The 12969-nt window shown below is 42.1% G+C and overlaps 2 protein-coding genes across 2 annotated transcripts; both read right to left on the bottom strand.

The window, feature by feature from the left end:
- Positions 1 to 1234: 1234 nt before the first annotated feature.
- Positions 1235 to 1525, bottom strand: AGABI2DRAFT_60109 (hypothetical protein; the record flags this gene model as incomplete). The annotated part of the gene is made up of 1 exon (XM_006458284.1): positions 1235 to 1525. A coding segment is annotated over one exon (291 nt), but the record flags the coding sequence as incomplete, so codon positions are not given.
- A 137-nt stretch (positions 1526 to 1662) lies between these two features.
- Positions 1663 to 2772, bottom strand: AGABI2DRAFT_115358 (hypothetical protein; the record flags this gene model as incomplete). The annotated part of the gene is made up of 1 exon (XM_006458283.1): positions 1663 to 2772. One exon carries the CDS (start codon positions 2770 to 2772, stop codon positions 1663 to 1665), a length of 1110 nt encoding a protein of 369 aa, XP_006458346.1.
- Between the last annotated feature and the right edge of the window lie 10197 nt (positions 2773 to 12969).

The following is a 12969-nucleotide window of genomic DNA, read 5'->3' as shown; positions in this document are numbered from 1 at the left end:
ATAGCTAGTAGTTCCTTGTCATAAATCTCGTAGTTTCGTTCGGCTTCAGATAATGTTTTCGACATGAAGGCGACTGGGTGCCATTTGTCCTCCTGTTCCTGTGATAGTACTGCTCCTGTTCCATAGTTTGATGTGTCTACTTCGACTCTGAATTGTCCTTTGTCCTTGGGTAATGCTAGGACCGGTTTGCTGGCGATAGCTTGCTTGATTTGTTCGAAAGCTTGTTGTTGTTCATCGTTCCAATACCATTTCTCCCCCTTCTTAGACTTCAGCTCATTTAGTGGTTGTGCGATGGTGCTGAAATTTTTTATAAATCGTCGATAGAAGTTGGCAAAACCTAGAAAGCTTTCGACTTGTTTGACCGTGGTAGGGACCGCCCAATCTCGTATTGCCTTGACCTTTTCTTCTTCCATTGTTGCCTTTCCATTCCCAATAACCGTTCCTAACACCGTTGTTGATGAGACATTGAACTTGCATTTCGTCCGTTTGAATGATAAATTGTGTTTCTCCGCGATTTTGAGAAAACGTAAAGTTCGTGCTTCCAATTCTTCATCGTCCTTTGCTGGAATGATGAAGTCGTCCATGTAGTTGGCTAAAGATCCGTCTTGTATCATTTCTCGAAAGATTGTCGCCATCATACGTGAGAAGGTGGCAGGGGAATTACTCATTCCAAAGAACATGACCGTTGGTTCAAATAGTCCACGATTCGTCAAGAATGCTGCTTTCCATTCATCTCCTTCCCGTATCCGAACGTTGTTGTATCCCCAGATGATGTCCAATTTGTTAAAAACCTTGGCGTCTTTGAGTTGATCTAATACTTCACTGATGAGGGGTAGTGGCGTCTTGTCCTTGATCGTGATTTCGTTCAGTTTCCTATAATCCTGACATAACCGTAGTGAACCGTCTTTCTTGGGAACGAAAAAACATGGTGCTGCATAGGGTGATTTCGATGGTCGGATTCAATTGGTAGCCAGATTTTCATCCAAGAATTTGTTCAGCTCTTCTCTCTCCAGTGGTGTCATGCTATAAACCTTTGATGATATCTCCATTGGTGCGTTTTCTGTGAAGTTCTGTTGAAAAGATGGGCGAAGGGTTTCATGTATGCTGGTAAGTCCTCAGGGTTTGTTGGATCCGGTTCTTTTTCCTCCGGGTCTTCGTTTGACTGTAATCGTCGTATACGTGGTTCGAAAGAGATGTCGGTATGGGGAAAAGAACATGATGTGGGGCACCGGTTGAATTTGATTATTCCTTGTTTCCAATTGATCTCGGGGTTGTGGTTTGTTAACCAATCATGACCTAGAAAGAGGTCGGATGACTGTAATGGAGTGACGACTGCGTCTAGTTGCTCATTATGACCGTTGATGTTTAGATCTATCTTCGCGAATTTGGTGATATCCTTCTTTCCTGCTATTGTTCCATCTGAATTTCTGCATGTGATCGGCCGTTCCAGTTTCTTCGTTGGGATCTTCTTCTTCTTTACTAGTCCTTCGTCAATACATGTGTGTGTGCATCCCGAGTTGACCATGGCTGAGACTTTGAGTTTCTTTCCGTTTGTTGTAGTGAGGAGGGGTTTTACTTCCAGTTCTTGCACTCCTAGACGTTTTTGAGGGACAATGTATCGATTGTTCATTTGTCTAGGTACATTGGTTCGCGAGGTTGTGCCTACTCGGAACCATCGGAAAAACCCTGCTCCTTCTTGGAGTCGTCTTCATCGTCAGAATCCTCGTTCATCGCTCTAATCCTTCCACTCCTGTTGCTTCGGCAATTCTTCGCAATATGTCCAAATTTCCCACAACTGAAACATTTGAAGCTCTTCTTCTCTCCGAAATTCTTCTTCTTCTCTTCGCAGTCCTTCCCGATGTGTCCGAACTTTCCACATTTGTGACATTTGGGTTTCCCATCCTTGTCCCATTCGAATTTCTTCCATCCTATCTCCATCGGTTGTCCACTTCCCCCGTAAGTGATTCCAGTTTCGGTCCTCTGATCAATTCTTTTCATCGTCTCTAGTCCTGACCCAACTTGTAGAATTGCGTTATTCCAGTCTTCTCTCGTCTCCGGAATGTCTTTCCTTGGGTATCCCAAAATCATCTTGATAATATCGTGACGGGTGTGACGTCTAAGGAGGAATATGGCGTGTTGGTCGTCGATTTTGGATTTGTACATGAGAGCTGTGAATTCGACTAGGAAGTCCATGGTGTTCCTGTTTCCTTGTTTGAGGGATTCGATCCTTTCTTCTGCTATGTCCTTCTCGTTTCCTTTTCCGAATGAAGTCTTGATTTCTTCTTCAAAAGTATCCCATGTGTATGTGATGCTGCTGGCGAGTTTCTCCGTCCATACTTCGGCAAAATAGCTGGGAATAGGTCCTTTCAATTGTACGATGGTAGTGATGATTTTCTGGTCAGTGTCCGTGACCTTGTTGTACTTGAGGAAAAGTGTCATGTTCATCCACCATTCTGCAAACTGCTCTCTATTCCCCCCAAAATCCTTCGGGCTCGGGATAAGCAACTTGAGTGCATCTGTCGGTGCACTAACGGTTACGGCGGCGTCGTTGCTCATGTTGTTGTTGTCTCGGGTGTTCTGATCGTCTGTGTCGATGGTGTTCTCGTTCTCTGACTCTGTGTCGATGGGGTTCCTAGTGTCTCTGTAACTCCTAAAGTCAACTGGTTGTCGTTTCTTCTGGTTCTTCCTGTTCTGGTTTCTCCTAGTAGATCTGGCTACTTGTTCGTAGTGTTCTTCGTCTAGACTGTCGTAGTCGTTTCTCTCTGTGCTCATACACTACTTCTCTGGTGCCCGTGTGGCTAAAATTCGTCTGATGCCCGTATGGCTAAAAAATTTCGGTTCTACAGCAAGCGTAAGCTGCACAGTACCCTTCCAAGGTACTTACTAGTTGCAAGGTGAGCTAAGGACGCTTTACCAAATGTTACGACCTTAAAGCAAATGCTCAGGTTGCAGCGAAGGCAAAGACTTGAGGGCGAGTAAGGGGAAAAGCAAGTTGGTAAAGCGTAGGGAAATACAGAGAGTATCTACGCTTACTTATACTAAGACTATCTACCCGAGGTAACTAACTATAGAACGGGCTGAGTAACCATGACCGAGGTAGATGAGTAATACTGAGAAGGAAAGTACAAACTAGGAAGGAGGATGATCAATCATGAGAATAGAAGATTGATCATGAGAAGGAAAAGATATAACAGGTAACATGAAAGATCAATCAAGGGAACAATAAGAATGATCATGAGAAGGGAAAGACAAACAAGGTAACGTCAAAGAGAAAGTGACATGGGAATGAATGATGGGAGAAGCGTAGGTGGAGAAGAGTGTATCCAGGGATATGGAAATGAGTAAGCATGATGACATCCCTCCTATAGGTTGGTAAATTCATAACAGGAGGGTCATTGTCAACTGCAGATAGACTCGTCGTAGAGCCTGCTCTACTAACCGAAGAATTCTGGAAAAATCATGACAAATCTTAGAATATTAAAAGAACACAAGTTTATATGTATGCTTTTGTCGGAAAACATACCAGTTATGGAGATACAGAAAAACATAACAAGAATGTCATGTTTTATACTGGTTCCTGTGCCGATTTTCATGTTTTAAGAGTGAAAATATATGTATTCAAGGTCCAGGAATTCGGATCTGGTTTTAGATTTATTATCCGATCAATACTGGAGGAGCTATAGCGCAAATTTGTGTTTATCACATGTTAAATGTGCCATATCTCAATAGGCTTTCATCCAACAAAAGATCAAACAACATATTCGGACTCCCCGACCTTGAAACTATAGGAATACACTTTTAGATCATTAAAATCCATGCAGAAATGACCCGAAAATATCTCCTACCTATGATTTGAGGAACTTTGACTCGAAAATCCCAAGTCCAGATGTCATGTGATGTCATGTGACATGTTGAACTTCTGTTTCGAGCACGACGTTGATCCTTCCTCATCACCACCATCATTCCTCCCCTCCCCATCCTCTCCCTCCCCCTTTCTTGCCCTCCAGGCCTGTAACTTAGTAAGTAACATCCTTATCACCTTCCTAGCTCTCCCCCAGCTGATTCTCAGCTTAATTAGGACGCTTTTTTGCCTTTTTAGGCCGCTTTTTAGGGCTATTTCTGGGAGGGTTTTGAGAGGAGATGTGAGGATGATATGTGGATGAGTTTTGGGGGAATCTCTAGTCTTTGGTGAGTGCTTTTTGACTCTTCATCTTCTCATACTCATTTGTTACTTTTAGAATCACATTTCTCATCATTTTCCCCCCATTTTCCATTTCTATCCCCCTGGCTGCTGTCATATCCCTCTTGTCCGCTTTTTTCAGGGTCTATTTCCTCTTCAGGAAGTCTGTATTATACATGATGTATTGTATTTACTATATGAATATAATTCTTTGTTCCTTATGCATTATGATGTTCCTTATGATTGAGCTTATACTCTCTTACATCTTCTTACTGTCTTAAGTACTTACTTATGCAACTTAAGATAAATCCTCATGACTTATGATAATCTTGAATCTTATGACCATATTGTGACTTATGTACTTATGATTTACTTAAGTATTGCATAAGTCAGAACCTCAGACGGTGACATGCCTTATGCAAAAATGACTTATACTGACTTATGATTTTTATAAGTTTGCATAAGTCAAATTTAAGTCACTTTACCTTTTCCTAATGCTAGGTTCGTTTTCTTTCAACTCATCTTCTCATGTTTATGACTGACCCCCTCAGTGAACCTAATTAGCAGCGAGAACAGCCATAAGCAGATATGTGTCATCACTGAGGTGACTTTAACGTAAGGCTATAGTACCTACAGCATACTGAATTCTGTGAAAGAGCGAGTGGAGGCTATAACTGCATAACACCATCGGCTGCAAGTTCCACACCTCCACACCCTCCTCCCAAATGCCCTCCATCCTCAATTTCAAGTTCATTGACAAGAGTGCGTCCTTACTAACTTCCCATCCTCTGGAATCCCCCCTCTTCTTAGCGGAACAAGTCTTGTACCTTTCCAATCAATTACCGACTGTGAAGCTCCATGCAAGGTCTGCCCGCTTTTCTCTCTTTTCCGCTTTTCTTTTTCATCCCGCCGCCTCCCCATTGATTCAGATTTGCATAAAGATTGCCGGCTCCCTCAAACAGGGCTAGACCTCGAAGACCTGGGTGGGCATCTATGACGCCTGCAGAACCTCATGATTGATGCAGGCCAGAACGTAAAAACACAAGTTCGAAAAGCTCTCAAAGTACATGGGCAGCAAGTTTAACAAGGAAAAAGGTTGGTACAGTGCCTCTTTCCCATTTGCCCTCTTTCCTGTGTCTGCCCTCTTATCTTCTCTCTCTCCAGGAGCATCGAGGAACTCGAAGTGCACTTTGTCCTCTAAAATAATTCGTGTGTGCACCGCCGAGTGTTATGAATTTACCAACCTATAGGAGGGACGTCATCATGCTTACTCATTTCCATATCCCTGGATATACTCTTCCCCACCTACGCTTCTCCCATCATTCATTCCCATGTCACTTTCTCTTTGACATTACCTGTTATATCTTTTCCTTCTCATGATCAATCTTCTATTCTCATGATTGATCATCCTCCTTCCTAGTTTATACTTTCCTTCTCACTGATTACTCATCTACCTCGGTCATGGTTACTCAGCCCGTTCTATAGTCAGTTACCTCGGGTAGATAGTCTTAGTATAAGTAAGCGTAGATACTCTCTGTATTTCCCTACGCTTTACCAACTTGCTTTTCCCCTTACTCGCCCTCAAGTCTTTGCCTTCGCTGCAACCTGAGCTTCGCCTTAAGGTCGTAACACCGAGGTGTCTGAATCTGGAACGTACCGTGAAGCTTAGGTGTGGATGGCAGTGGTGTGGGGGAATAGTGTGGGGAATACATCGAGTATTACGCATGGGACTGGTGGGGAAATCGGTATCACGCCAGCTACCATGGCCATTTGAGTGGGTATATACTCTCTATTTGAAGCAATTTTCTGATGAGAGATATAGGTTCTCGACTGGTTTCAATGGTATAATCGTATAACTACTGCCGCTTTGGAGAAAGGATGATGAAGCAAGGATAGTCTATGACGTGGGTTTATTAAAAACTTCAGCTTCATAGTTCGCCACGTCCTATTTACATGAAATTCGACATTATTTGCAAACAGTCTCAGCATGTTGCTCATAGTCGCTCCAATACCGCTTCCTCTGCTCCAGGAACCATTAACAGCACAACTACCCGATTGAAGATGAGCAACTGCTAGTTCAGGTGTAGGCCAATGTGCATTGCCTATCTTCTCAGTTTTTATCCGACCGTTCATAATAATGGTGATGGGCTAAATCCCACCATTTGACAAAGCTCACTATTCCCTTTGTCGGGGGTGCAGCTCCTACTGTTGGTGAGTTTACTCTCGTTGTCGACACCACCAACGGCGAACAATAAACACGCCAACCAGGCGGATGCGAGTAGTGGACTTGGATGATCTGGTTCATAACTTTCACTAATAGATAGGAAAAGCATGCCTGACTCTGGGTCACCCAGTTCTGGCCGGTTATGTATAAATCTGTCATCGGGTCTGTACTAATATAATTCATGCAGCAGTTTTGCCATGATAACCATTGGTCTTTTGAATCACCGACAAAAAATGTGCCCAGTACTATTTTATTTGCATACCAGGTGCTCGGAATTATTATTTGAAGTCTGGTACTCATCTCCTTCTAGTTGGGGATCCACAAAACGTTCCCAAAACACGTTGTGAATTGAATGGTAGAAGGTTGAAGAAGAGCATCAAATAATAGATTGGCCGGCACCTCGAGGCCTCCAATTGATTAAGATCATGTCAATTTATGGCTGGAATCATTCCCGGAGGCAATGTGATGTCAATGCATTCGCAACAGCGGTAATCAAAGCGTTTTGACAAAGAGAATGCTGTATTTACATCTAATCTATTCAATTTTCAAAAGTGAGCTCCTGCCATCATAATGTTATTACTCAAACTTAGTGGTATGCTTTGAGGTTTTGGGCTTTGAATGATTAATCTGAAAGACATAAAATGGTGCCAGATATACCAGTCCTAGGTATTTAAGACCCTCACATTCTGGAGTTCGAGTCATTGGTAAATCCGCCACGGTATTACCATATTATCTTCAGTGCTCGACACTCGCTCTTCATATTACATAAACAATTTTTGGTTCCACTACATACAATGGAACGTGCTCATGCTCCTCTTCCTACCAGCTCAGGCTCCCATATGGCCACGACGGTTGCCAACTTACGATCTGTAAGTAATTCTTCATGTTGCGTACCCATAACTCTTGTGCTTAGCTTCAAATTACTCGCATTTGATTTACAGGCTTTAATGGACGCTCAAGCAACCGCCAGCATCTCCAATGAAGAAATCCAGTCTCTTCGCCTCGCCAATGCGAAACTCGAAGCGGAAGCGGCAGCAGGTCCCAAGAAAAGCAAGAGTAATAAGAAACTCGCTTCAAGTCCCGTTCTGGAGGAGTATGCTGGCGACCTCCATAAATTTATGAATCAGTTCATGCTGATGGATTTCCCTTGGGTCGAGCCCAAAGCATTTTTACAGCCTCCTCCTTTGGTTCCGACTCTTCCTGCTGACAAACGGTACCAAAATGCTGCTGCCACATTGTTGCATATGTGACATCGTGTCTATGAAAGCTGTCCACCACATCTTCATATTTATATTGAAAAATTGGGGGATTTCGATACCAATCACAACCTCTATATTTAAATAAGACACATATACTTATGTAAACATTATGCAAACATTACCGTAAATTTGATTTCCATAATACATGTGTACTATGTAAAACATATGCAAAAAATATATTCAATAATGTTGATTTTATACATTTTGTTTGCATAAAGTTTAGATATGTTACACAATGCACATGTATTATGTAAATTCTATTTACGGTAATGTTTGCATAATGTCTTGATAATACATATGTATTATTCAAATATTGAGGTTGTGAATGTAAGTGTTATTTCATCACATTTGAACCTTGCTCATTCATGATTCAAAGTTCTTGTTATACCAATCGATCCAGTGTTTGAATACCGTATCAAGGATTCACAGACACGGTTACAACATCCTCTCCTCCCAATTTTCTGAGATAACTCGCGATTTATGTGGTACTGCAGCCCATGAGTTGCGGGCTTCAAGCGACGTCTGCAAACGCCTGTATTTGCACCAAGATTCGAATGGTAACTTCACCTTCAAAGAGATCCTGGCACCCATCATATATGCAGAGTGTATCGTTGATGCTAAGCGCATCTTTCAGAACGAAGTTCTTTTCCAAGTGTGTCTATTTACAGTAACAATCTCTTCTGTATTTGTTCTTAAACATTCGGATTGATCCAGATCGGTCTCTTAACACTTTTCGGTCCCTCTGTGCTGACCGGCAACATCTCAAAAACCAGCCAAGGACGAAGATGGAAACTTAAGGCAGTGTCTTCAGGATTCATTGCGTGGTGCTGCATCACAGTAAGTGTCTGATGGCGTTGTCGGGTGTAATTGTTACCATTAATGACTTGACAGGCAATATATATCCTATCGTATGACCACCAGTTTGAAGAGCAAGGCCCTGACACCGACATTGACTACCACTCCGCATTTCTTGAATACAAGGAGCGAATTGAAAAGCATGAAAATATGACACGCTTCCACCAAATTATTAACATGTGGAACAATCACCTTTTCAATAATCATGAAGAATCCGTTGAAGATGCTGGTGAAGTGAATGCTATAGGGTCGGATCATATCGCTACTCGGTCAGCTATGATTGACGCAGCATTATCCATGGATGATACAGAAGCTGAATATGTCGATGACTTGTCTATACGGTTCTCTGTTGAAAGTGAAAGCTCTCCAGGGTTTGAATCATCAGGTGAGTGCTTTTACCTCTCAACTTTCCTCTATCCGTATAATTATCATTTTCTGACATTAATTAAGCTTTTAGGACTGAGTGCTAGCTTCCAAACTCGGGTGTCAACTTGCTCGCAAAATCCTCAACCAGATTCATCTGGCTTGTCGGGCCCATCTGGCCCATCTAGCTCATCGGGTTCATCAACTATTACTGCACCCCTCAGCTATGTAAACCACACTCTCGAATTGGGTGTAGCAAACCCTGTTATACCTGTTACATCATTAGGCACTCCAGCTACCCGGACGCCCATTACTTCAATCTCTCGCCCTCTTATGCCCCCGACAAAATCAGGATCAGTAATGTCTCTCAATGATCAAGATAGTGCTTCCGATGATAGATCTGATACTGATGACGAAGGTGATTATCAATCGTATTTTCAATATACACTGATTAAGAGATACAGTGACAGACAAAACCGTTGCAATGTTTATAACACCTTCAAAGATACTATTATAGCATGTGACAAACTGACCGTGACATCACGTAATTGACATCGTTTGAAAGCCATGCGTCTCGGCTTTAATTCGATAGTAATATCATTATGTAATTCTAAATATTCGTCGAAATACTGGCAATTTACTAACAAAGATGCATTGCAACAGTTTTGTCCCTCTCATTCACCAAGTATAAAGTCACCTGACTCTGTTGACTGACTTGAAAAATCAGCACAGCCACATTCAACAAAGATGAAAAGTCAGCACAGCCACACTTTGAGTATATATACAGAGCATCTTTGGCATGATTCTTTACAATGAAGCCCCTCACTCCAAGTCAGCTCTCTCATATCCTTTATTTGCTTGATTCAGGAGCATCAGCTCATGAAATTTCTACTTCTACCAGCATACATCATTCCACTATATCCAGAATTAGATCCAAGCACTGTCCCAACCTTGCTACATCCTCAGGTGGTCGTCCTAGACTGCTTACATCTTCTGATACCCGCTACGCTGTTCGCTTAATCACCTCTCAAAAAGCTGACAACGCTTCTCAAGTCAAGAGACTACTTGCCAACAGCTTGCCCCACTCAATTTCTACAAAGACCATACGTAGAACTCTTTCCCGCGCTGGTATGAAGGCTGTAGTAAAGGTTAAACGTCCTTTGCTCAAGCCCAAACACCGCAAGGATCGCTTGGACTGGGCTTTAGCTCGTCAAAACTGGACAATAGAAGACTGGAAAAGGGTAGTATGGTCTGATGAAACAAAGATTAATCGTTTGGGGTCAGATGGAAGAAAATGGGTGTGGAAAAAGGATGGAGAAGGCTTGAGTGATAGACTGGTGTCTGGGACTTTGAAGTTTGGAGGAGGTTCTTTGATGATGTGGGGTTGTATGTTTTGGGAGGGATGTGGCTATGCATGCCAAATTGAAGGTAAAATGGATGCTGATCTATATGTTAGCATTTTGGAGGACAATCTGGAGGATAGTGTGGAGTATTATGGGAAAGAAAGGGAGGATTTCATATTTCAGCAGGACAATGACCCCAAGCACAAGTCTAAAAAGGCCCAGAACTGGTTCAAAGAGAACAACATTGATTTATTGCCATGGCCAGCACAGTCTCCAGACCTCAATCCAATTGAACATCTCTGGGACCACCTCAAAATCAAGCTTGAAGAGTATGAAGAAGCACCTAGGGGAATTGGAGAACTTTGGACAAGAGTGGATAAGGAGTGGAATGATATAAAGCCTGAGGTGTGTCAGAATTTGATAGAGAGTATGCCTAGAAGGGTAGAAGCTGTAATCAAGGCAAAGGGAGGCTATACTAAGTACTAAACATAGAGATTTGTACTTGGTGAATGAGAGGGACAAAACTGTTGCAATGCATCTTTGTTAGTAAATTGCCAGTATTTCGACGAATATTTGGAATTACATAATGGTATTACTATCGAATTAAAGCCACGAAGCATAGCTTTCAAACGATGTCAATTACGTAATGTCACGGTTAGTTCGTCACATGCTATAATAGTATCTTTGAAGGTGTTATAAACATTGCAACGGTTTTGTCCGTCACTGTATATAGTGACGGACAAAACCGTTGCAATGTTTATAACACCTTCAAAGATACTATTATAGCATGTGACACCATGCAGCACTTCTCAAACAACCTTATAATGCGGCTCCTATGATACCTCCCAGGCGTCGTATTGCCGCTGCTACCCCCCCTGCTATAGCATCCTTTATCCCGACTCCCTCTGACTCCCATAATATTCAACTATCTGACACAAACCCCAAAGTTGTCTCCGATGTTGGCAGTCAACTTGATCCTTCTGCCCTCGGTGCCAGAATGGAAAATTTGACTATGTCTAACGTTGGAAATCAGGATGTTCTGGAGGCTGACAATGTAGGTGTACAATCAAAGCAAGTTTGTGGGCGCAAAAAGATGAAGAAGGACGGACCTGCTTTGATTAATAAGCAGAGCAGGCGTAGCACTCGTATCAACACCACGGCTGGCAATTAGACCGTGCCAATTTGAATATGATTACCATATTCTCTCCATACCTAATACATTTATCTGATCCGTGAGGTGGTGACTGGCATAATCTGTTTGACTTCTAATCTTATGAATAAATAGCAATTATGTTTTACGCATATACATGGCCGCATAGTCTAGGGGAAGGTATGCACACAAAGCTAATGAACCATACCGTAAGTAATACTCATAAGGTTCTCTGTTCAATTCACACTAGTAGCAGTTCTTTCCAGCATTTAAGTAATTGACACTAAGCGAGGTAAGTAATACTTAAGCACTTAAATAATTAATAATGGACGGGTCAAGTAGCTAATAAAGGAATAAGTTAAGTAATTGACACTGAAAATAATTGAACACTTGAGTACGTTAAGTAATTGAATAGCAAGTGAAGATTCAGGCGGCAAGTCCAAGTGCTTCGGCCTGAAAGTGTACACGTGTTCTTTTTAGGGCTAGCCTCATGCCATTGGTTACTACTAGGCCTTTTTAGGCCTTAATGGCACCAACTGAAAGGGTCTTATTAGGCAGCTTTGCCGGCTATTAAGACGCCCCTACCCGGCAATTAGGCAAGCCTGGCAGCTATTAAGATACCTAACCCAGCATATTAGGCGCTCCGTGGGACTTATAAGGTATCCGGTCACATAATAAGGGTTCAAGGCAATCCAATTAGGAAACATTTTGCTATTTTGGCCTAAATAGACTACTGGCCTAAAAAGGCCTTGTTAGACCTTATCACATTGGCAGGGAATTTCCGACATGATTTGTGGATGGAGCCTATGTTGTTATAGTGACCCCGGCCCGGTCCTAAGCTGGGGTGTTACGTCGATAGAAATACTCAGAGTTCTAAAGCGTAACAAAGGAGACCTCCTCGATAAATCGAGAAGAGTAACTCAAATGCGCCGTTATAGTACTAAGAGCTTGAGAGCGGTTTATAGAGCTTAGCAATTAAGTCTGACGGTTCAAGCGTATAGTTAGACTAAGACTTTGTATTCAAGTCTCCACCTAACCAAGTAGAAACGTTGTTTCTACATGGTGAAGTTGAGCGACTTATATACTTTACAAGTAGTCTATATATATAACTATGATCAACTTATTAAAGTACCGAGACTCGACTCAGGAACGGCTCGGGAACGATAAAGAAGTTTTCGTAATACTAAAATAGAAAGAAGAACTTCTTCGGAACAAACAATCATTGATTATAGAAGGCTAAATATGTAAAGTAATCCGGATCATTAAAGCGGATCAATAAGAGATACAAAACAATCACAATCAGAGAGGCGAAATATAAGTACAATAAAAGGTAAACATAATTGTAATTACAGATGAAGTAATTACTATGAGAAATATAACCGTAGATGTCACGGTTCATAACATATGTTGAAGGAACTGAGTGTTATGAAGGAGAAGGAAGTGTTCAGGCTAGTTTCACGGCCACTGGGGAAGAACATTGTCAAATCGAGGTGGGTATTCGCCAACAAATATGATGAAGCTGGCGCTGTGGTCAGCCGTAAAGCCCGCTTGGTGGCAAAGGGTTTTACACAGGTAATCGGTGAAGATTATGATGA

Source organism: Agaricus bisporus (genome assembly GCF_000300575.1).
Source record: "Agaricus bisporus var. bisporus H97 unplaced genomic scaffold AGABI2scaffold_2, whole genome shotgun sequence".
NCBI classification, from domain to species: domain Eukaryota; kingdom Fungi; phylum Basidiomycota; class Agaricomycetes; order Agaricales; family Agaricaceae; genus Agaricus; species Agaricus bisporus.
This window is presented reverse-complemented; position numbering and strand designations above follow the sequence as displayed.